General features: G+C 37.7%; 1 protein-coding gene across 1 annotated transcript in view; it reads right to left on the bottom strand.

The window, feature by feature from the left end:
* Positions 1–26,138, bottom strand: part of LOC149563446 (uncharacterized) — a 71,058-nt gene that overhangs the window by 2,626 nt on the left and 42,294 nt on the right. The window contains exons 2-4 of the mRNA XM_089826705.1: positions 6,938–7,082; positions 6,511–6,743; positions 6,244–6,417 (exon numbers count right to left, since the gene is read on the bottom strand). Of these exons, the coding sequence (XP_089682831.1) occupies positions 6,244–6,417; positions 6,511–6,743; positions 6,938–7,082 (552 nt within the window). The remainder of the gene's footprint in view (positions 1–6,243; positions 6,418–6,510; positions 6,744–6,937; positions 7,083–26,138) is intronic.

Raw genomic sequence — 26,138 nt, 5'->3', positions numbered from 1 at the left:
CCTTTGGTCGTTCTATCTCTTTCTTCCAGTTCTCCTTTACTGTCTCTGAGATATTGATTAGTGCGCAAAGTGCATAGGATGCCACTTCAACTACACTCAAGTCAGTGTAGGCAAACTTGTCATAGGAAGCCTTAGCTGTAAGACATTCCTCAAGTTGTCTCTGCAAAATGTTGATTTTTGACGACAAAATTTCTCTAAGATTAGAGAATCTTCTTGCTGCTTTCTCTTTCTCAAATTCCAAGTCTCTGATCATGCCACGAATCTTCTCCACTTCTGCTCCATAGTCTTCAATTCTGGACTCTGGGAATTGTAACTTGAAAATGAGTGTTTCAAACTCACTTGTCTTATGTTTTATTTGACTCTCATAGTCTGCAAGGTACTTGTATGACTGCGCACATTGTCCATACAATCTTTTTTTCTCATCAATATGCTTTCTCAATCCCTTTATGTTTCCATCAACTGCCTTCAGATCATTGCGCACATTGGTAGAACTGTGTTGAATAGAGCTGCATCATGAGTAACTTGCGCATGCGATGAAGCTACTTCTGCTAGGGTTGTGAATTCCTTATCAAAGGTTTTCACCAACTCCATGGCCTTCGACTACAAGTTTGGAATATCTACAATTGTAGTAACTGTCCTCTGCATTCTGTCCAAGGCTTCAGTTAATGTCTTCTCCAAAGACTTTACAAATTTATTCTTCTCAAATAACTTGAAGGTGCTCATCAGGCTTTTCTGATCTTCATCATCAGATGGAATAAATATTGCTGCTGATGTTCCAGCTGTTGTTACTACTGAAGCTACAATAAGAATAAGTGTAACCACCTTTTTCTTCTCTTCCTCTGCTCTCTTCTTTTCCTCAGCATCCTTCTTTACATCCTCTTCAGCTTTCTTCTTCTTCTCTTCTCTTGTTCTTCTTTCCTTTTCTTTTCCTCTTCTTCTCTTCTTTTCTTTTCTTCTACCTATTTTCTTTTCTCTTCTTCTTCTAGTTCCTTCTCTGCCTATTCTCTTTGTATCCTTGCCTTCCTCATTGCCTCTGCCTCATCATTAGAGCTAGAATAAGTAGTAATATTGCCAACAATGGATTAGCCAAATGCTGCAAAAGTATTCTCCTTTATATCTACAATTATGTGTGTACCATCCACTTGCATTGATTTAGTACCCACAACGATGTGAGGTGGTGAAAGTGTTTGTTGTGTCTCCTCTTCTTCTTCCTTTTCACTGGAAGGTGTATCTGCCTGTATATACACTGGGCTATCAGCCTTTGTCTGTGCACCTACCTTAGGTACCAAGGACATATATTTTACTATAGTCTCCTCTATTTCTTGTCTAACTTCCTCATGATTGCTTCCCATCAAAAGAATTACTCTTCTTTTGTTCCTCAGCAAGGGCTCAATACCCTTCAAAACTCTGTCTGATTCCTCTTTGGATCCAACATCGCATAGTTTATTTATTGTAGTGTTCCTCATATTCATATCCTCTTCCAACACTCTCTTCTTCCTATTAATCAACCTATTGTATAGGGCTTCAAGATTCTTATTTTGTATATTCTCAAATTTCTTCTTCTTCAATATCATATTTCTTATGATAGCATTCTCTAATTGTCTTCTATCCATATTACTATACACACTGTAATATTTATTTTACTATACAAAATTATCATCGTTTATTATGTGCATATTCAAATTTTCTACCTTGGGTTTCCAAGCTTTCTTTCCTGCTGTTGTCCTTGCTTCCTGCTCATCTAGTTCAACAGGTTTATCTTCAACTTCATCTTCAGAGCTTTCCGAACTGCTTATCTGCATTGTTTTCCTCCTCTATCCAGGTCCGCTAGCAATCTACTTGACCCTTTTCTTGGCTTGTGGTGCAAGTTCTTGCTTAACCTTTACTAATCTTCCTGATTTCCTCTACGCAGTAGGTGCTTTCACCTCTGGCTGCCTCCTAGTCTGTTTATGTCTTGCTCTCACTGGTTGCACTTGCGCAACTACTGCATAAGGTGCAATGGGAGCTTGCACACAAGGTTGTGCCATTGTTACTCCTTCTGAAGGTCTTGCCACAGCAATGGAAGTTGCTGCCAACACCTCAATTTGACCACTGGCTTTCATGTCCAGCGCAATTCCTTTAATCTCATTGAATTCTTGTCTTATCATGCCAAATTCGTTAAGAATGGAATTTCCTTAAGAATGGAATCTATCTCCTTTTCGACCTTTTTACTGCTTTATTTTCATTTACAGGTTACATCCTTCATTGCTCAAACCTGTGACCTCATGAATTAGGTCATTGTCAATGACAATCTTCTCATCTCCTAGCCAAAACATATCATCATGTACCCTACTCAAAATAATTCAGGTCCAGTCATGATTATCAAATTCCATGTAAAACATATACTTCACCAAATTCAAATTTTCCAGGTGCACATACTCAGACTTCAGGGCTAGGTCACGGTTGCACATCTTTCCCAAGTCTTCATGAATTTCATCATCACCTATGCTCTCAATCTTACAGTGAATGTAGCTTCTTATATCTTCAATATGTAACACATTTTTCAAAACTTGCAAAAATGTGCCCATCGGATCATCCAATAAAGATACAAACGGATGCTTCTTAAACTCATACCTTGGTCTATCACTTATATCATGCACTTTCTAACTTGCCATTTAACTGTAATTACTGTAAAACTGAATTCAAGCTTTGCAAAATACCTTAAAACTGCGATTTAGGACTTCTACAACTTTCCGCTTCATAGACTTCACTTCGCACTTCAATTCGTTGTCAAACCGCTCTTCAATTCGCTCAAAACACTTTGCATGAACAAATGGTACAATCTTGCTTACGATCCTTAAATCATTTCAAATCGCACTGCGCATTAAATGCATACCTACCACAAATTCAAACATTGTCTCTGTATACCAGTAAGCTTGATTTCTCAATTCCTGCTCACTGCAATCATATCAAGACTTGCGCACTTGACCATAGCCTTCTCTCTATGTACTTAACCTCCTGTTAACTACGCAACTTCCAACTCTCTCTCTAACATCAGTTTTGACCAACTGATGCTCTGCTACTGCTAGAGCTTCTTAATTCAGGGAGGATGAGTCACAAACAATATGTGACTTCAATGTCCTATCAAGTGCATCAAAAATTTGTTCCTCCAAAACTATATGAGAACTTTCTAGATCTTTAGCTATCACAAATGCTTCCTTGAATTCATCAACATGTTCCTTTATTGCTTCCTTCTGATTGTTGTTACTATCATTATCATTCCTTTTATCATTTTTGTTGTTGTTCCTTCTGTTATTTTGATTCCTGTTCAAGTTCAATCTGTCCATTCTGCAATATCTTGTTGTGTGTCTGAAGTTATTCCATAACTAACATATAGGTGCATTTCTCCTCTAATTTGTTCCATTTTGATTCTCAAGTGCTCTGCAATTCCTTGCAATGTGTCTAGGGTTGTTACACTTGTAACACACAAACTAGTTCTTCTCACCATTAGATGTCTCTCCATCATTGTATATGTTATGTGATCTTCCTCTTTTATTACCTGCAAGGTTAGTATTTCTAAACATTCTACTATTTGCATTATTACCATCAAACTTAGGTTTCTTACATTCTACTGCTTTATGACCATAACCATAACAATTATAACAATATAAATTAGTAATGGGTTTAAAAGACTTACTTGTGCAATCTCTTTTCTTGTGTCCAACTTTATTACAAGTGAAGCATCTACCTCTGAACTCATGTCTTACTTCCTTGGGTGGTTCATTTTGCTTTGGTTTATCAACTTGTTATGTTTTCTTAAGTTCGTCAAATTTAGCTAACAAATCAATTAACTCAACTTACTTTGATACTTCAGTAGATGTGCTTGATTCTACCTTACTCCGATCAGATTCCTTAGGGATTCAATAATTAGATCTAGTTCTCTTTTGATTTCAACTTTCTTGGCTGATTTCTCGCCAATCAGATATCCAAGTCCTGTCTTGTCGTGACGTCTCTGATGAAATATCTACTGATCTATCTTTTCAGTACTGGAATAAAGTTTCACTAACTGTTGCTTAGCTTGTGTCAATCCTCCCTTCACAATAATGTTGTACTTTTCTAACTCAGCATGTTCAATCTTGATAGTTTCTAATTTAGATGTAACTTGACTTAACTGGGATCTAAGATCTGCATTCTCAATTTTTAGTTTTGATTCATTCTTACTACCATTTCTGTTAGGACTCAAGTTCAACGATTTTCAGTTCATGTTTCAAAATCTCATTTTCCTTCTGAAGATCTCCTACTTAATCATTGTCACTAGTCTGCGCAATAGACTCCTTGCCAGATTCTAAATCATCAATCTAGTCTTTTAACTTGCCAATGAAAACTTTCGCATCTTCAAAGTTTTTCGTCAACTATTCCATATTCACTAGGATCTTACTTAAGTTGTTAAGCCTCTTCAAAGTAACTGTGCTCTGATACCAATTGTTAGAAATAGATAATACTGAGAGGGGGAGGGATGAATTAGTATTCTACAAACTTTCGTACACAATTGAATATTGTTAATTACTTTATGACTTGCATATAATAGTAAACCAACAATGTTGAACAATAAACATAACCATGCACATAGATAACTCATAACACCATTATTTGCTAACTTGAGAAACCCTGGTCAAGGGAAAACCTCGGTGGGGATGATACCCACTAGATGATTCACTAAACAATAGGATCTGTTAAGGATATTGACCCTGTTAGGAGTCTATTAAGTACATATAGTGTCTCCAGTCCCTGTTAGGAGACTAGGCCTCGTTAGAAGCCTCAACCCTGTTAGGAGTTGCTTCAACCCTGTATGCAAATACAATGTATGCAAAAAGAGCCCGCTACCCTAACATGCAATAATATATTTCAGTTCTTCACAAGAATAGATATACATACAATACTTGTTGTTTGTTGTACTTCGCATTTGTTCTGATCATACATCAGAATTTGCATCACATAAGGCTCGCATATCCTTCAAATTGTTCACAAAATAGTTTGCATATCACTTAACAGTTGCTTGTCTATCATGGATAGCACCCTTATCTTCGCAAGATAAGATCTTTACTTATACCTCGTATATTCACAAAATTATGCTCAATTGGCCTTCATGTATTCACACACTTGACATAATAATGTCCACATAGTCGGCTCATCACAACTTAGTAATTATTTCGTAACCAAAATAATTCTTGGGGCCGTACAATCCAATTCACTGCTATGCTCTGATCTGCACTACTAAATACCCACACTGGTATTTAAATCATAATTCGTGCCATATTGTCCATACATATCTGCGCACTGGCACACGTCATCATGATTGTCATGAAGCTGTCCTTAACTGCACATGAGCTAACTCTCAACGAGTCGTCTGTACGCTTAACATCTGTGCACTATGCTGCTGCAAACTGTCTAACACTTAAACAATTTTCTATATCTAAATGCATGAATGAAATACTGAATGTATGTTGCCATAAATGACAACCATTAAAACATCTTTCTGACCATATTGCCAACAAGCAGGGCTACAAGCATAGTTATCTGGTAAATTGTAAGTATATTACTACAATTCTGTCACTAAATCAGTGAAAAAGATTTCATCATGAAAATTTCTCATTACTTGCATTCTAGATTTATCTGGATATGATAATTGTTTCACAGCTCAGTATAATCAGAGGAAATTCGTAATCTTTCCTATGAAATTTTCGTTTTGTATTATATCCAAGTATAAGCATTCACTCGGATCATATAAGAATACGTTTAGTGCATACTATATGTGCATGTCTGTTTTTACTAGCACAGAAGACTTATTGCATTATACATAATGAATGATTATCAATCCAGTCCTTCAGGTATTTGCCAATGCATAATATGATTGATTTCATCATTCATGTATGGAAATAAAATTGAGAGCATGTACTTGCAATGGTGGAATAAGAAGATACAAGACCTTAGATGTGTGCAATTTTATCTCGTCTACAAACTTCATGTTACCTCATTTAAAATTAAAAATTGTTATAAATAAAGTACATTCATCGGCTTCCAAATTCTATGATTCAAATATTATAGTGTTAGATTGTTTTACTCACTTTCATTATTTTGATTTTTTTATCCAAAAGTAAATTTGAGACCATATCACAGCCTTTCAAGTAATCTATGAACTTTGTAATTCAAGTATCTGCAGAAAATAATGGTGATTAACCACATCAGTTTCTCATCTTTTCTCACCTCTAACGTCTTGACCCGCTCCTGGTATTGTGCAACAAGCTGATGTAGGTGCTGCAACTCTTTTGCTTTTTCTTCTTGCTCTAGTTGGCGTTCATGTTGAATGGATACAGCTCTTTTAAGGATGCTATTTTCATGAAGCAGCTCTCTCACCTGCTCTTTAAGTGAGGTAACTTCCTGCATTCATAAAAATACATAAATATATTTAATTTGCAATTTAAGAGCAATCAAGATTAATTTGTATGACCAAAAGCCTAAAAACAAGTTCACCTTATAAAGAATCTCAGCAGTTGCCCCAGACCGAGCCATAACGATCTTCTCGAATGCCTCCAAGGTCCTTGATGCACGAGCTCTTGCATCATCCAAATCAGATGCATTCTTCATTTCTGCAACCAGAAATTCAGCCCACTCCACTCCATCGGCAGGGAAACCAGATTTGCCATTTAACTCACCAAATGCTAAACTACTAGGGTTCCCATCACATGCATGCTCACATCCAAGCCCTAGAACATGCAGATAAAGAAGCCGTCATTATTGTTGACTGCTATCAAAGAGATGCATTGCCCTATAACAAAAAATAATTTAAAGGACATAAAGCAACAAAATTCAATTGAAAATTTATAATAGGTGTCAGTTGTCATTACACAAATTGATCCTCCACTGATACCAGACATTTTAGAGTATGCTTGGCACTAACCTTGGACTGGATGGCTATCTGAATGAAATGGACCATCAACAGCAGGAGACATGGTCTGCTCAGGTGAGTTGAGGCAAAGGTTACTCAGGCTCTTGATGGCATGATCCATATTTTCATCACATGACTCAAACACTTTCTCCACCAGCTGAAAAACATTTGTTAAACTGGTTACTTCCAAGTGCACGCAACTAATTCAAATAACTCAGCACATCATCCACCAAACTTGAAAGTCAGTTACATGCTAATACAGATATCTTAAATATATTCAAAACATGCCAAGAGATATCAATATATTTTCATATAATAGATAATATAATTATATAACATAACAAAATTAATCACAAATCAATTATTAATTTATATTAATTACTTTTATTTAAATAATGATTATTCAATCTATCATATTAACTAATAATTTTTTATCTCAAGAGCTCCATGATGTCAATACCAAAACTGTTCAGTGCTCACAAAAATTGCACTTTTTCCCCAGCAAATTGCCAGTCTATACTTGGCAAAGAGGTAGCGATCAATATGCCCTAAGGACACCCACATTCATACTTTAGAGGTAGTTGCAAACAAAGAAGAAAGTTGCAGCTCCAATTAAATGCATTTTGGCCGCAGAGATTAAAAACCTAAATTCCCCCACCCTCTGCACCCCTCTCTACAGTGGTAGCTTCATCTGCCTTAAAAATCATGGACCAACTCTATTCATACAAAGGTATGCAACAACTTCCACGAAAACAAGCAGCTCTTCTGGATTGTTCAGTTTCCAGACTTTCTCATAAGGGTTCCATAGATTTCAAGGAGGGTAAGACCTTACAAAGTAGATAAAGACCACAACCCAAAAAACAAACAATTATATATGTAGATGAGGTAGCTGGGACAGAAAAAAGGTCAGAGGAAGTTGCTATGATTTGCAAATTTCAGAACTTTTGGCTTAATCTGGCAAAACTTCATGAACGGATGACTTGTCACTGGAAGACTCGAGGGAAAGAGGTTTATTCTATCTATCCATGTGCAAAAGGCAGGTTCTGGGCTACTTGTGAATCCCCTTCAAATAGAACTACCCTACTCCAGGAAGGCCTCTGATTTTGGGATAGGGTATTCTTGGGTTTGAAATCACGATTTCTAAAACTTGATTCTCTCAAAGGATCTTTTCCTATTTCTCCATTTCAGTTAGAACTTCAAGATCTTCATCTTCACTTTCAGATTAATGAATGTCTTTTCTCTATTGGAAACTCTTTCAGTAACCTAATCCATATCCCAAATTTGAAGAAATCAATGTGTCATTTACCTTTGTAAGAATTCTTGTTGACTTTTAATTTATCAGATATTGCTATAAGAGATTTGCTTGAAAGTAGGTAACAGGATTTGCAAGCAGCATCTCCATTATGAAGAAATTTCCTTCAGATGATGATTGTGTTCTGCTACAGGTCACTTGACCGCACATTGTCCAAAGACTTCTCAATTGGTTCACATAAGGGCTCTCCAGAGTCATGTCCTTCATGGGTTGGGGCTCAAGCACAGCATCAAGTGATTGCCTCTTGACTGTAATGAAAATAACCTATAACCTTATTCAATAATACCTCCTCAGACTTTCATGTGGCTTCCACTCTGGATTTCAGTCCCCTTTAACTATGGAAAAAGTGAACCCTCTGTGTGTGGCTGGTCTTCCTCTTCTAAACTGGCCACAGTGAGCACCACTTCTGTAGTTCCAGGGCCAGATATTCCATCCTCTGAAAATTCCACATGAAGTTTGATGCCCGGATCATAATGGATAGACAGAAAAGAAGAGACTTGTTAACCCAAAGATGACTTCACTCTTGAGCTAAAGGGTTCAAAAGGGGTTAGCCTTGTACTACTGGCTGTTTTCAAGTGGTTTCCCTCCCTAGATTTTCACTGCGAGCTTCTATGTCAAATTATCTTATTTATGGAAACAAGTCTTTAGCTACCCTGTGAGGGTTCCAACTCCTTAAGCACAATACTAACATTTTAAATTTTGATGTTTTATATAATGGGAATAAGCCTCCTGCCGCATGTTCGCCAAAAAGCAAAACCTGAGTTATTTTAAACATTTCAATAGTATATTTTATATTATAAAGTATGTATAAGTTTTACAATAGAATAAAATATAAAATAAAGAAATTAAATATTTAATTGAATAATCTACATAAATTTAATTACTAATTATGAAGTTCATATATAACTTATCATTAAATTTATATTATGGGGTTTTTGTAAATACACACACCATTACAATACACCCCTTGCTGCAACTGTAGTAGTGCCTCTCAGCACAATAACAACTTGAACCTACAGCAACATCCAGGATAAATAAGTAATCTCCAGAGCAAACAGAAACTAGCATTGAAATAATTAGGTCATGTTTGTTATATATTGTTATCATCTGCTACACAGTAAGATTCCAACAACAAACACTTCCAAGTTCCACGAGTTCCATGAATGGACAATACACTTTCCCCATTTTTCTTAAACAAAGTGGTAGCCAAATCAAAGCCATGTTAGCATTGACTTCAATCTTATAGACCAAAAACAATGTGGCAAACAATCATTGCAATAGCTAAACTACTAGAACTACTACAAGATTGTGCCATGCATATATCAACGACAGTATCAAGACATTTGCATAATTCAAGCTAGCTTGGCAAAAGACAAGGAAATTGCTACCACTACAGATCTATCCAAAATGAAATACTGCATTAAACAATCAGTGTACCGTTCACTAGTTAGGCTTCTTGCCATCTGTTTCTTATTTTATTTCATTCAAAACTAGTAAAGAAATACACAAGTGCAACGCATACAGCAAAATTTTAGTCTCCAGATGTGTAGTGTCGCGGTTTAAACACTTTGTTGGTGAAGTGGCCACCAAAGTTTGAACTCCTGTTGAACCACTGTGCTCGCAGACCTTGTGCCTTCGCTGGGTCATTGAGCCCGCATGTTTGAGCACAGTTAAGTGAGAGGATGAGGTTTCCCATTTGTGGCCTCACTGGTTCATAGCTCCAAGTCAAAAGTGTTTCATGTGGAGCCAGAGGACATGTCATGCCTGCTTGCCATTCATATTAAAAGGGTTGCCAAGCATTAATTTTTAAAAAATACAACAAATATATTAACTATATTTGTGTAATACAAAATTGACAAACTCAGACACAGCATAACTCAGCTGACCCAAAAAAGTCAGCCAATTTTCCAAACATCAGAAAATACATCAATTTGTGAAAATCTTCATATTATAGAATTTGTGGAACATGCTTCTTACTTCATGAGCTGTGAGGGCAAAGCAAAATCAAAGGCATCTGGAAAAGTTGCTAGGGCATGCAAGTATGTGTGAATGTTTGCAGTTCATAGCCCATTTTTCAGTTAAGAATAAAGGGCTTTAATTAATATTTGCAACAATCATTTCCAATTAAAAGTCACAGGCAGCAGGAAGGGCACCGTTCAGAAATAATGGTTTCATTTCAAAAAGTCATAAGAGCACATTCAGACCAGTCATGTTAAACTTTCGTCACAAAATTGTCTTTTCTACCACCGCCAAGCTATACCCTCAAGTCATGTGTGTTTTATCAAGTTTACCTATGAGTCTCAATTTTTCATGAATAACTCACCCAAGTATTTTGTGTGTTATCAAGCCCAAAGTAATGCTCCAAATCACTAGGCTACATGATGAGCTTGTAAAAACTCACTAGTTTAGCTAATGTTTACTGGATTGTTCAACGAGGATACACACAATAGGATGATGCCTTATTCATTTATGTCTAATAGCACTAAGAAAATGACTGACAGCACCTACACATCACGCAAAATTGAAAACAGACAATTAATGCGTGCTACTTAGATTTTGCATAGATTACTATACAAAATTCTGTACCTGCCTTTTAAAACTGTGTGCAATGACTCTGCAATCAAAAACCAAAAAAAGCACTTACTACCGTTTGTCATTGTATTTGAGGTGATTAGATTACAACTTCAAACCTTATTTAGGAAGGGTGTTTATATAGTAATGCTACTGATCTTACAAATAACAAACCAGAAAAAAAGAAATTCAGGCAAGTAGTATACTTATTTTATTTTTTTGATGATTTTATGCTAAGAACATACATTCAAAGGTAAGTCTACCAATCTAACACAATGTATTGGTTACTACCAGCTCACAAACTCTATACTAACTAAAATGTACTTCTCTAAAGTATTTATGACCTCACGATGATAGGTCCACCCCTTAAAGGTTTCATCCCAGATGTGCCCAGCTGTAGTAGCAATGCCACTTACACTGACGTAAGAGTTGAATGTTTGTTAATCAGCTAACTAAACAACACTTTTGCAATTGCCAATCCATGAATATAGTCAATCACCCCTACATTGATAGCAGTTAACCGTTCAACCCATCCTTTAATCAGTGATGTTAACTGACAGGCACTGAAAATCGGCCATTGCTTAATTGGATGACACAAATACTCAGCCAGATGAACTGATGGACAAAAGACTCGTCCACTTTATTCTGACAATGCAAAATGCAACCCCAACTATAAGCTGAAAGTAACTAGCTAATCATATGCTGGCAATCCCTTTCTTATAGAGCAGCAGATAAGGGGGATATGACCAAACCTCCATTCCCAAATGCTTGCTCTCAAGAAAAGAAGGCTGGGCAATCTATAGATTGAGGATGTCAGCCAACTCCCAGGTGACACTGACAACGCTCTATGCTATGCCTACTCAAGTTACCCCTTTCTTAACAGATTTTGTTATTTGTTGCATCAGGTACTCCTTCAAATGACTCAAAAAGTTCACCATGTTTTCCCAAGATGCTCAAACACAACTCATCCAGTGGGGGAGTTAATCTTGGTTTTATAACTTTCATCTTGTAAAGGTGTGCATTCAATTAAGAGTAGATTTCCACTTCAAGCAAGCATTTCCTTCTGAGTTGCCATTACTGCTCTTTCTTAATCATTGGGCTTCCTAAGGCATGCACATGCATTTATGTACCAATTAAAAATCTGGCTTACATTCAATCCTTCCTGCCTTCTAGCATAACCTTATTGGAAATATATTAGATACAGAAGAGGAAAATATTCAAAAAACCAAGCTGGAGATACAAAAACCGATCACTCTGACAGGCTTCTTTGTGGCCTCCGTGCATGTTGGTGAAGCATACCTAGTTTCTGAAGAGCTCGCTGTTGTTGCAGCTGCTGACGTATTAACCAAAATGAGAAGTTTTGACTTTTCTGTGACTTGCTTGAGATGGTACACCTAGCTGTCATGAGCTCTGTTGTCTAGCCCTTGTCTATTTTGTGTTTATTTTGCAAAGAGCATATTGGGCTTCTATTTTATCTATTTTCTGCATTGTGTTCCCACCTCGAATGCTTACTTAGCAATGAATGAGATGGAATTTGACGCGTATAACAAATATTTACTACTATTTTTCCTTACTGTTTGATTGATAAGCTGACATATGATCAAAGTGTCTACCTTCCATTTTGGAAAGATTTGTAGATCATCCAAAGTCTCAAGATGGTTATTAATGAAACAAAAATAAAGTGAAAGATCCTAAGTTGACAATTTAGGTTTGGGTTTGGTTAGAGGTACACGGCTACAGCAATTTGTTTCCCCTAGGCTATGAGCACAGGTTTGTCTGTACATATACATACAGTGTACACACATACTATATATTAGGGTTTCACTGATATACCAATTAAGATGAACTGATATCATCAAGGCAAAATCTGCAATATAACATTTTTGTGCGTGTCCCATGAAAGACAAACTATTTGCAATGAAGTTAAAGGTTCCATAAATAATGTATAGAATGTGCCATATAGAAAGCAACCCAGCGGCAGTGACAAAGGTGCTGGATCTGTTACAGGAAGTTTCCTCCAAGTCCACAAGACCTGGAAACATAAGATTTTTTGGAGGGACTAATTGCATTTATCTTAAAACCTTTAACCATTTACCAGCATAGATCAAATATTAAGTACAATGAACAAGAAATAACATGATAACACTTAACACTAGATTGTTTTTACGTGGAAACCCTACTAGGGGGAAAACTGTAAAAGGCTACACCCTTGATGGAAATAATTTCTCCTCCCAATGATGAGTTCAGCCCTGTTCTTAAGTAACAAATAATTTTCATCCAACAGCCTCACAAAATGTTAATATTTTGTTACTTGTTGAAGTCACTACAGAACTGAATTTGCACTTAGTTGCTGGGTTCGGACCCTAAAGCTCGGGTCCGGATCTAGATTCGTCTGGGTTCGGATTCGTGCTTGGGTCCGGATCCAGGTCTAGGCAGGGTCCCTAATTGAGACTGTGGGCCATAAAAGTGTTTCAAATTACATTAAAATATCATTTTTTTAATATTTTCAATGTATGATTTTCTTTACAATATTAACATTGATTAATGAGCGAGTATTTAATGTTTATCTTTGACATATGGCATTGATCAATGATCAAGTAACATTGATATATTCATACTATGAAATGACTTCGTAAGTTAGTTTTACAACTATGCATGTTTCTCTTTTATATATATATATATGCTCACAAACCCAACCCTGAACCCAAATGGGAAAAAAAAAATTGCCCGAACCCACAAACCCGAACCCCGAACCCGAATTCGTCCCCGAACCCGAATCGGCAACTTAGAATTTGCAAAGGATAAGAAGAGCACACAAAATTCACATAGTTTTATTTCATCATTCATTTATCACAGACAGGTAACTCTTGAACATGCCTTTCGACAATACAATAACGGAAGCAATACAGTTAAACAAATCCTTGCCTGGTATTTTTCGTACAATGGACTATCACCAGCTCACAGTGATATTAGTGTAGAGAGGCCAGCTCCACCAATTTCAGTCGTTCCTATGCACAGCTCGGCCTTAGTCCGATGAGCCAAATCTGGCCTTGTCCCTATGGATGTAACCCTTCGCCGTAGCTAACAATCACCAACTTATGTAGCTTTCACATCAATTCCCATCACTTCTGGTCACTCCTACTGCAATATTCTCCATAGTCGAACTCTACTTCCCCCGATTAATTGTGCAATGCTAACATCATCGGCTTCTAGCTCATCAGGCACTAAATTTATGGTTTAGTTCACCCAACAACACACCATGCCTTCCATTCACTCCCACCTTCTGGACGTGTCTGTGGCTATTCTCACAATGCATGTGAATGCTTAGTGAGTCAATTTATCCCTCTGTCCTTCTAAAAGAAAATCACCACCCCCATGTCTTGTATACTATGCTTGTAGCTTGCTAGTCTCCCACATGTTGAGCCTGCTTTGATTAATTCACAGATAGGTTCCCACAGCAACTTCTGCTTACTCTTGGTTGCGTCGTTTCTCATTCCATTCACCCCAAACCTCAAATCGACTACCCTAAGCAAGGATTTCCTTTGTCAAAGATAGCAATGCCTTCAGGCTCGGCCTCCCACTCACCCATGACTTCGGTTAGGGAGATACTCTACTCGCCCAACTTCTTCCCAACTAACGGTCCAATCATGAGCAAGGTCCATTGTTGAAGACTGACCTGACAGTGAGGTTTTGTTTCCCTATAGAAGCTCAGCCAATTCACCCACGATCCCTGTACAAACTCCTGTCCAAAGCAATATTTCCCCCCAAAAAAGACTCTACTTTCCCTCGTGTCTAAGCCCTATTTCCCAGATAAGACTCACCCCATTTTGTAATGCCTTACGTCCTCTTGATTACCCAGGCCATGTTGGCAACTCAAGTCTCAACCCATCCTAGTCATCACCTAAATCGTCTTATTTTTGTCTTTATTCCTCTTACTTTCTTTAGAATATATGTTAGTAATTTAATTACTCAGTAATGTCTACAAATATATAGGATTTTTTGATTTATCAAATGCCAAGGAGTAAAGAAGCATTTAATAAATTCGTTTTCACCTTACTACTCAAAGAGGGGCATTACAATCCCCCCTTTGTCCCTCCCCACGAATTACTTGTCCGCAAGCAATTTCAATGTTGGGTGCGTCAAGACCTGCTCATTTTCCCAGGTTGCATCCTCAATGGATAAATCCTTCCATTTTGCTTAGTACTATTTGATGATACGCTTGTGAAGGTTCCTCTCCCTCGTCTCAATGATGGCTTCAGGTTCTAGGACTAACCTCCCTTCCTCATCCAATGGTGGTAAAACTATTGAAGGACTTACTTTGTGTCCCAAGGCTCTTTTAAGCCTAGATACATGAAACACAATATGTACCTTGTTGTTCACAGGTAGCTCCAAGTCATAAGCCGCTTCTCCTACCCTTCCGATTACTTTGTACGGTCCGTAAATCCTTGGCTTCAATTTCTCAACTCTGCTTTTCTTGAGGGCAGATTGTCAATAAGGCTGCAACCTTAAATATACCAAATCACAAGCTTTGAAATGCCTATCAACCCTATGTTGGTCTACATATTGCTTATGTTTCTTTTGAGCCTATTGGATGTTCTCTTGCAATACCTTTACTATATCCTTACTCTTTCTGAGGCTTTGGATACCCTTCTGTCTACCAAAATCAAATCTAAAATGCTTGTTGGCTCATAACCATATAACGCCATGTATGGCGACATCTTGATGGACATGTGATATGTTGAATTGTAACCATACTCACTCATGTACAACCACTTTACCCATGCTTTCTATTGTTCTAAAAAAAACTTCATTAAGTATCCCTCCAGCCACTTGTTAACAATTTCAGTTTGACTATCTGTTTGTGGATGATAACTAGTACTGGGGTTTAGTTCGGTTCCACATAATCTGAACAATTCTTGCCAAAATAAACTCATAAACTTGTTATCCCTGTCACTGACTATGTTAATGGGCAGCCCATGTAATCTGAAAATCTTTGAAGAAGAGGTCTGCTACCTGCACTATTGTGTGTAGATGATACAGCAAAAAAAAGTGCAAATTTAGTCAACTTATCAACCACAACATAGATGCAATTTTACCTTGAGTAGCCGGTAATCCAATTATAAAATCCATTGAAATACTCTCCCATTTTTTATTTGGAATAGGCAAAGGTTGTAGCAAACCAGCACGATATGTGTTCTCATGTTTGTTTTGTTGGCATGTAGAGCACTCTTACACAAATTTCTAGACTTCCAATTTTAAACCTTTCCACTTGAATCTTTCTCTAACTTGCTTTTATGTTTTGAAGAAACCGGGGTGACCAGCCATAGGGGCATTATGAAAAGATTTTAAAATCTCAATTTTGAACTTGGATTTTGGCAATAAGAAGATTCTGTCTTTATAGAGGATCAAATCATTTTGCACCTTATACCTATCATCATGAGTCTTACCTTCAAGTAGACCTGCAACTTACTCATAGGCCTGCAATTCATAGGCCTGCAACTTACCCACCCATTTTTGTTGTCTCACATAAATCTTGCTAGTTCAAGAAGTATTTGAGGGTGTTATGATCTGTTTTAATAGTGAATTTGCTTCCAACCAAATATTGCCTAAACTTTAGCAAGAGCATGCATAATAGCCAACATTTCTTTGTCATAGATAGAATAACTTCTTTCAGCACTTCTTAGTTTCCTACTTTTGAATGCAATGGGATGTCTGTTCTGAGTTAGAACGGTACCTATACCTTCACCTGAAGCATCACATTCCAACTCAAATGGTTCAGTAAAATCAGGTACTGCTAGCATGGGCGATGAACTGACAAGCTCCTTGAACTGATCAAAACAATTTTTTGCTTCATTTGACCATGTAAAAGCTCCATTCTTTGTCAAATCAGTCAATGGGACAGCCACTTAAGAAAATCCTTTTACAAACCTTCTATAAAAGCCACACAATCCAAAGAATCCTTTCAGCTATGATAGATTAGTGGGAGGAGGCCAATCCATGATTGCCATGATTTTTTCGGATCAACACTAACTCCACTAGAACTAATGATGTGACCAAGGTACACTAATTTCGTTAACCCAAGGTACAATGATCACTAAGCCCCTTTCACCTGCGGTGCTTGCTGCTACATGTGTACTATTCTTCTTGTTGGGCTCCCTCTAAAGCCTCGTACCTTAAGCTTGAACGTCTTCTCAAGGACTTTCTCTAGGCCTCTGATGTTGTGCATCATGGCTTTCACAGAGTTGCCTGGGACTTCTGTTGTTTAACCAAAGATTCTGGTGGGTCTTGGATTGCTTTCCACCCGCAAGCAAGGGATAGCCCTCTGTGCCAAGTGGGTCATACAAGCTCTCACTGGAGATGAGACCTGGAAAATTTTGTTACGGCATTGCATTTCTTCAGGATTTCCGATTAACCGATCAGCCTGGAAGGGGATTGGTTTTCAAACCCTTCTTGTGACTTCTGAACCTGTTTAGATTCAGGGCACTTTTGTTGCTAAGAGCATTTGGAAATCCTAGGAAGCTATAAAACCTTGGCTTCGTTGGGCTGGTAATGGATTCAAAGATGGGCCCTCAATGAACAAACAAAACCTTTAGTAGTCGCCCTTGTTTGCCACTCAAGGTGTGCCTTTAGCCAAGATCTAAGGAGCCAGTGCTTTGCGTTTATTTCGCAGGGGTATTAAAACACCCAAAGATTTTATTCTCTTGGGTTACTATGAGCCTTTGCTCATGGGAGGATCTGCAAGTGCAGTATAGGATTATCCGTCCAAATCGATAGACAGTTGATCTTCTAGTTTATGCGATTCCTCCCAATTTGTTACACAAGCTTGGAATTCACTCATCCCGCCCTTGGTGGAAAGATTGGATGTAGTACCCTGCCACTCCAATGACCAGTTACAAGCCTAGGTTTGGGTATCGGTGGTTGGTGCCCCATCTTCTGATGGTTGATACTCTCAACCAGCATTGGCATTTGCATTCTTTACATAAGACTTGGAGTCTTAGATCTGTCATTGTCTGGCATACCATCACAAAGCCAAAGATTGCTCACTTCGCCTACTGTCTCCTTTTTCCAAGGCTTGCCTTTGGGTCCTCGGCTCCAACATCTGGGAGTTCCTGAACCTAGATGCCCTTTTTGTGGTCACACTGAAAGCTTTCTGTATATTTTTTGGTTTTGCAAAAGAGCTCAAAATTACTAGCACTGGATCTATGATTTTTTCAGGCCTTTTCATCTAGAGGCCTTCACTTGGCATATAGTGGTTCTGGGTGATGCTCCCAGATTCCCTTTTAGATATGCCCAGATTTGGCATGCTTTCAGAATGGAGATATTATTGTTTACAATCTGGAAAAATCGCAATGATGTTTTATTCTCTAACAACTTTCTTGATATTCATGTTGTCATGTACTCTAAAGCACATATATGTAATAATGTCATGATGCAGATTTAAGTACAAATTGACAAAGTCACGCTAGAAGTGGCTCATCTATAGGAGCTACTTGCTCACAAGGGAAATGCCCCTTGTATGGTTGCCCGAGTACCTCCGGATGCTTTATCCGGTGACCGTACTCGCGATCGTCAACGAGGCCGAAGCAGTTCTACTCAACGCTCGCAAACCCCTAGGTCGCAACCTCGTCGCCGCTCTGCCAATGGTGGCTTTCGTGGCCATCACTACTCGACCTCACCACCTCGGAGGCTGGGCTCGGGTTGGTCCCCAGTGGCTCCCCTGCTACCGCTGATGTAGGTCAGTCAACTGCTCACCATGACCCCAAGTGGGCTTTCCCCCAACTGGATTTAGCCATTTCTCCTCCCAAGGTTGAGGATGATAAAGACAAGGATGTTGATAATAATGTCGTTGCTGCTAACGGTTGGGCTCCTCTTGAGCCAACCAATAACCCCAAGGATTTTTGGGGTTCTGATGACAAAGACCCTCGTTCGGCTAGCACTGCTCTTGCAGCCTGAAGTTTTATGTTTTTGCTTATATGTTTTTTAATGAATAGTTGATCTCCAGCCTTGGGCCGTTTGAACTCGCGAGGTGATCTTGTATCCCCCGGCCCCTTTTTTGTGAATATGTATCATTAAATTTTAATTAATGGAAAAGGTCTATTCATCAAAAAAATTGCATTTAGGTTCTTTAGCATACAAGAACTCTCTTTCTAAAATATTGAGCACCTCTTCCAAGTGTTTCAAATTCTCCTTCCAAGTTTTGCTATATACCAATTTATCATCAAAAATTATCAAAACAAACTTACGAAGGTACTGGCTGAAAATTTGGTTCATGCACAATTGCAAAGTAGCTGGTGCATTAGTCAGCCCAAAAGGCATGACTAGAAATTCAAAGTGCCTGCCCATGGTGACATCTAAAAGCGGTCTTCTCCACATCTTCCTTCCTAACTTTGATTTGAAGGTACCCAGACCTCAAGTATATCTAGGAGAAGAAACAAGCTCTATGTAATTCATCAATGTGTGGAATAGGATAGCGGTTCTTAATGGTCCTCTTGTTTAATGCTCGATAATATATACACCTACATATAGTTCCATCTTTCTTCTTCACCAAAACCACAGAAGGAGCAAAAGGACTCTTGCTTGGCCTTATGTGACCCATATCCAACAATTATTTGATAACTTTTTCAATCTCATCTTTGTGTCTTTTGGAGTGCCTCTAAGGTGTAGTTATGACTGGTTTAGCACCCTCTTCCAGCTCTATTACGTGTTTAGTGCCTCTATCAGGTGAGATACCATGTGGAATGTCACTAAAGACCTTGTTGTACTTATTCAATAACACCTTTATTTCATGTTGAAAGCTCTTAGTCTGCTGTCCTAAATCAGGTGTTGTAAAAGTACACTCTGTTGCCCACTCCACTTGATCATGCCTAGTAATCTTTCCATCCTTTTGAAGGAAACAATCTTAGGGCTGCCACTTGTCATTCCCCTAAGAAGAAACTTCTTCCCTTCAACTTCAAACTTCATCTCCATGGTTTGCAAATTCATTCTAAATTCTCCAAGTGATCGTAGCCACTGGATGTCAAGTATTGCATCCATATCAAAATTTTCTGACCACATAGAAGTCATCCTTCAATTCGTATTCTCCTAGCTCAATGCATAGGTTGGATATCTTGCACGTGCATGTGATTGTGAACCCATCAGCTACCATGACTCCAAACCCCTCACATTCCTTGGTTCTTAAACCTCTCCATACTACTAGTCCTTCATCTATGAAATTATGTGTTGCACTTGTACCAATCAAAGTGATTATTCGCTGCCCACATAACACTCCTCTTACTCTGAAAGATCCAATTTTTTGCAAGTTGGTTAGTTGAGCTATACAACTCTTTCCTTTTTGTTCACTTGCTGATTCATTCGCAGAGGAATCCTCTTCACTTAAGCTTGAATAAGATTGCTTCTGAATTTTTAGAACTGGATTCAGAGGCTATAAAATACTCCAATTGCTTCATCTTAGTCTTTAATGGACACTTATGAGTAGGGTCCCAAGGCTCCCTACATTGGAAAGCACAATTTCTTCTTTTTCAGCTTGTTTAATTGTTCTGAACTTGATTTTTTGGACTGATCAATGTTCTTATATGAGGGTTTCTTGTCCTTATCTTTCTTATGGTAGAAGTTTTTTGAGGAGTACTTACTTCTAGAAGTTGAGGCTTCAATTTCCCTTGCTTTCTTATAAGCTTGTTGCAATGTTGGTGGACTAAGTCCTTTGACCCAACTCTTTACTGCTTTATGAGGCCTTCCATGAAGAGCATTATGAGCCTATTAGGTGCTATATCAGACACTAAGGCTGCTAGCCTTTGGAACTCAGCTATGTAACTATCAACACTCATCCATTGTTTCAATTGTGCTAACTCCTTCAAATACAGCTCCGGGTCTTCGTTGTCAAATCTTTCAATCAATGTCTCTGTGAAGTCAATGTATATAGTGATCTAGTTATGTCCCAAGTAATCATACCATGATTTCACGATTCGTGCGCAAGTCCCTCTAGATGTAAGGCTGCAAATTTGATGGCACCCTGTTCTACCATAGGATTTAGCTAAAAGTACATATCCAACTTTTGGACCCAAGCTCTTGTGGTCATCTTACCTGTTCTATCATAAGAGAGAAGGGCAAATTTATTATCTTTCGTAGCACATCCGGTTTCTGGCCTCTATTGCCATTAAATGAATGCTCGAAATTCATCCCCTTTCACTGCCCATTCTCTCATTAGTTAGCCTTGTACATTCTATAATTGTACTTATTGCCCTTGTTGGACTTGAACTCTGGGAGGAAAATTTGGAATGCTTAGTCTAGAGCAAGTGGTCCTTGCTGGTCTAGACATTCTACCAAAATTATTGGCCACTTGAATCCCTCCATTTGTGTCATTTTGGTCAACCTGCTGGTCTATTTTATTGGCTGCATGAATCCCACCATTGTTGCCTATATTTTGTCCTCCACTGACTCCCTCATTTTCATTTGCTACACAATTCATTCCAACGCTATTTGCTGTATTGTTACCATTTATATTCAAATTTAGCCCAATTTGTCTTGCCATCATCTGCATCATCAATTCCATTTGTTGGTCTTATCGTTGTGCTCTCTATTCAGCCAGCACATTTCCATGGTTAATGGTTTCTATCAACTGTCTAAACATATGTGCCTCCTTGTTCTTTGCATTCCCTTCACTCATATTTTCAAAAACCACCTCCTCAGAATTTGCTACACTTGGTTCTATTTCTTTTTGCAATGAAGTCTCACTTGTCGACTCCTGGTCACTTTGACTCCTAAAAAGACATGTTCGTGTGTCTCGTAGATTGTAGTTCTTGCCTTTTTCATTATCCAAACATTGTTGCAACAATCATAAAAAAAAGACTCCATGGGCTGGTGTAATTGAGCTCTAATACCACTATAAAGGGCTACACCCTTGTCGGAATTAATTTCTCCTCCCAATGATGAGCTAAGCCCCATTCTTAATTAACAAAAAAAATTCATCCAACAGCCTCACAAAATGTTCAAATTTTGTTACTTGTTCAAGTCACTATAGAACTGAATTTACAAAGGATAAGAAGAGCACACGAAATTCACATAGTTTTATTTCATCATTGATTTATCACAGACAGGTAACTCTTGAACATGCCTTTCGACAATACAATAATGGAAGCAATATAGTTAAACAAATCCTTGCCTGGTATTTTGCGTACGCTGGACTGTCACCAGCTCATGGTGATGTTAGTGTAGAGAGGTTGGCTCCACCAATTTCAGTGTTCCTATGCACAACCTGGCCTTAGTCCGGTGAACCAAATCTGACCTTGTCCCTACAGATGTATCCCTTCGTCGTAGCCAGCAATCACCAACTTGTACGGCTTTTACATCAATTCCCATAATTTCTGGTCACTTCTACTACAATATTCCCCACGGTCAAACTCTACTTCCCCCAGTTAATTGCGCAATGCTAACATCATCAGCTCCTAGCTCATCGAAAACCAAATTCATGCCTTAGTTCACCTAATGACACACCACGCCTTTCATTTACTCCCACCCTCTGGACGTGTCTGTGGCTATTCTCAGAATGCAGGTGAATACTTAGTGAGTCAGTTTATCCCTCCGTCCTTCTGAAAGCAAATCACAACTCTCATGTCTTGTATACTATGCTCGCAGCTTGTTGGTCTCCCACATGTTGAGCCTACTTCAAATAATTCACAAATGGTTTCCCACAGCAACTTCTGCTTACTCTTGGTTGTGTCACTTCTCACTCTATTCACCCCAAACCTCAAACGACTACCCTGGGCAAGGATTTCCTTGTCTGAAGATAGTGATGCCTTCAGGCTCGGCCTGCCACTCACCCAAGACAAACCAATGTCGTGACTTTGGTTAGGGACATGCTATGCTCTCCCAACCTCTTCCCAACTAATAGTCCAATCCTAAGCAAGGTTCGATGCTAAAGACTGGCCTAACAGTGAGAATTTGTTTCCCTATAGAAGCTCAGCCAATTCACCCACGATCCCTATACAAACTCCTATACATTGCAATATTTCCCCCCAAAAAATAGACTTTGCTTCCCCTTGTGTTTGAGTCCTCTTTCCCATATAAGACTCACCCCATTTTGTAACACCTCACATCCTCTTGATTACCCAAGCCATGCTGGCAACTCAAGCCTCAATCCATCATATTCATCACCTGAATTGTCCTATTTTTGTCTTTACTCCTCTCACGTTCTTTAGAATATATGTTAGTAATTTAATTACTCAGTAATGTCTACAAACATATAGGATTTTTTGATTTATCAAATGCCAAGAAAGGGGTAAAGAAACCTTTAATAAATTAATTTTTGCCTTATTACTCAAAGAGGGACATTACAAAAACTTCAAGGGGAATCAAACCCACTAAATATTGTATTAGCACATATAAGACCCAATTAAAAAGTTGATGGCAATGCACATGCATTCAAGCACTCACTTGGAGCTCACTACTCAAAACAGCAAGGGCAACAACCCTGATTTGGATGACAATCCAATTACAATGAGGGCAACAACTCAAAAGGTGGACTACAATCCATTGTAGACAACAATTCACTATAAAAGCAAATTGATTGATAGTGTCAACTATGCCAATATAGTTCCAATTAAGTACATGATCTCTATTAGATTCCACTCCTACCTCTTCTCAAGGTCTTTTAATATATTATCATGGCTTTCCTCTTTATTACAACCTTTCATCAAATCTACATCCGTAATCTCAACTTCACATCATAACCATAGCATACTTAATTCACCAAAGAATTCCCCTCTTAAATGCAAGTCCAGAACTCCCCATTAAGTCCACCCAATAAGATCCCTTAATTCAAAATAAATCACATCATTCAATACAATTATCATTATTGGTCCACATATTATCTCAACACAATCCCACAACAATAATCAAGTACATTAATCAAGGCGACACAACACATCTCCTGATTGAGTTAACCAAGAAACAATTCATTGTCTTCTATCCAAATAAAAATTTGTCTCCCTTGTCTTCAATCGGCAAACAAATCCAATAGTGAATACATATCTATCTCTGAATAACATTTAGCTTCACATACCCAAATTCAGCTCTAGTGAAACTTTCCTAAGAAAATACTGCAACATTGTCTATAACAATTTACAAGTAAATTGTTTGTAACCACTCTACAATAAATTCACTATAATATCTGCAAATGAAAACATCAATACCTACAATGGCATGCTTATAATTTCAACACATCCATGAACATATTCCGATATGTGCATGTCCTTATCCTCAAAATTGTGTTTTCACCAAAACGATCTACTACAGAGATCAACTCGAGAATATTGTATGTCTAACATGTATGTTGACATCAATGACAAAACATTAATACCCAACTATTAACTGAATAACCAGCAACAATTTCATCAAGAATCTTCTCAATATCTATCAATCTCCCCTTTTGCCATTAAAGGCAACATATGTTGTGAAAAAACACTCAAGGCTTCTTCTATAGGATCTCTCTCTTTTAGCATCATCCACCCTTCTATAATTCTGTTTCTCACATACATCTCTCTCCCTTTGACATCAATGACAAATGTGAGGTCTCAAAGTCACAACTTCATAACATCTCTCCCTTTAATACATACCTAACTGTACCAACTACTCCCTCTTAAGAGAAGCTCCCAAATCATCAAGTCCAGATGCAAGATAGACTTAAGCATCCCTGCATCATCTAGTTTTAAATAAGAGTGGTCATCACCACATGCATACCTCTACGATATTCACAAGCATCTTTAGATAAGGGTTTTGTGTAAATATTTGTCATATGTTGTTTAGTAGCCATGTATTCCAACTTCACTTCCTTCTCATTCACCTTCTTCCTTGAGAAATGATATTTGATTGATATATACTTTGTCTTTGAATGCAACACAGGATTCTTTTCAATGTTTATAACCTTGGAATTATCACAAAGAATAGTAAAAGATTTATCAATGACAAGTTTGATATCCTTCAACATTTGCTTCATCCAAACAACTTGAGTACAATTAATAGCAGCAACAACATACTCAACTTCAACAGTCAATTGTGAAATACAATCTTGCTTCTTACTAAACCATAAAACTAATCTTCCCAAAAAGAATGTTCATCCACTTGTGTTCTTCCTATCATTAACATTTCCCTACCCGGTCTGCATCAGTATATGCATGAAGTTTCATACCACAAACCAAAATCCATTGTACCATTTACATATCTGAATATCCCCTTAACAACTACAACATGTAATTCTCAATTCAATTTGAAATCTTGCAACAATTCCAATTGCATTTGATATGTTAAGGCTTGTATGAGTTAAATATTGCAATCTTCCAATCGTTTGATTTATATCTTGTCTAATTGGTATTCTTTGAATCATTATCTTTAGTCAATTTAAATCCTTTAACTATAGGGGTTCCAACTGGCTTTGAATGTTCCAAACCAAATTTCTTTAGCAATTCCGTAACATACTTGGACTGTGATATGAAAATCCCTGTCTTAGTCTGTATAATTTGCAAACCAATTAAGAAATCCATCTAATCTTATCATAGACATCTCAAATTCCTTTTGCATTTCATTAGCAAAATTTATAATTATTTTGTCATCTCCACCAAAAATAAAATCATCCACACATACTTTAACAAGTAAGATGCTTTAAAAATTAATCTTAAAATACAAATTATTGTCAGCGGTATCTTTATTGAATCCAAGTTTCAATAAGTACTTATCTAACCTTGCATACTGCACTCTAGTTGCTTGCTTCAATCCATATAAGGACTTCTTCAATCGGTAAACCATGTCCTTTTGATCAATCAATGAAAATCCATCAAGTTACTCAATATAGACTTCCTCTTCTAATTCTTCATTCAAGAATGTGAACTTTGTGTCCATCTAATATATCTTGAAGTTTTTATAAGCAGCGTATGCAAGAAACATTCTAACTGCCTCAAGTCTAGCAACAAGCACAAAAGTTTTATCAAAATCTATACATTCCATTTCTAAATATCCTTTGCAAACCAATCCTTCTTTATTCCTTATTACTTCACCACTCTTGTTCAGTTTGTTTTTAAAAACCCATTTACTTCCACTAAAAATTTTGTCTTCAGGTCTACGAACTAAGATCCATGTTTTGTTTTCTTCAATCTGATCCAATTCTTTTTTTCATGGCTTTGATCCAACTATCATCCTACAAGCTTCATCAACATTTTTAGGCTCAACCTGAGAAATAAAGCAAATTTCAACTCTAGCAATCCTTCCACTAGTCATAACTCCCTAATTCTTATTACTGCTATCAAAGTTTGGCTTTACATAAATCATTGTAGAGACAGTAAA

This window comes from Cupressus sempervirens, chromosome 4, assembly GCF_028749045.1.
Source record: "Cupressus sempervirens isolate cs-2001-9-10 chromosome 4, ASM2874904v1, whole genome shotgun sequence".
In the NCBI taxonomy this organism is placed as follows: domain Eukaryota; kingdom Viridiplantae; phylum Streptophyta; class Pinopsida; order Cupressales; family Cupressaceae; genus Cupressus; species Cupressus sempervirens.
Note: the sequence above shows the minus strand (reverse complement) of the source record. Positions and strands in the feature narration are given on the sequence as shown.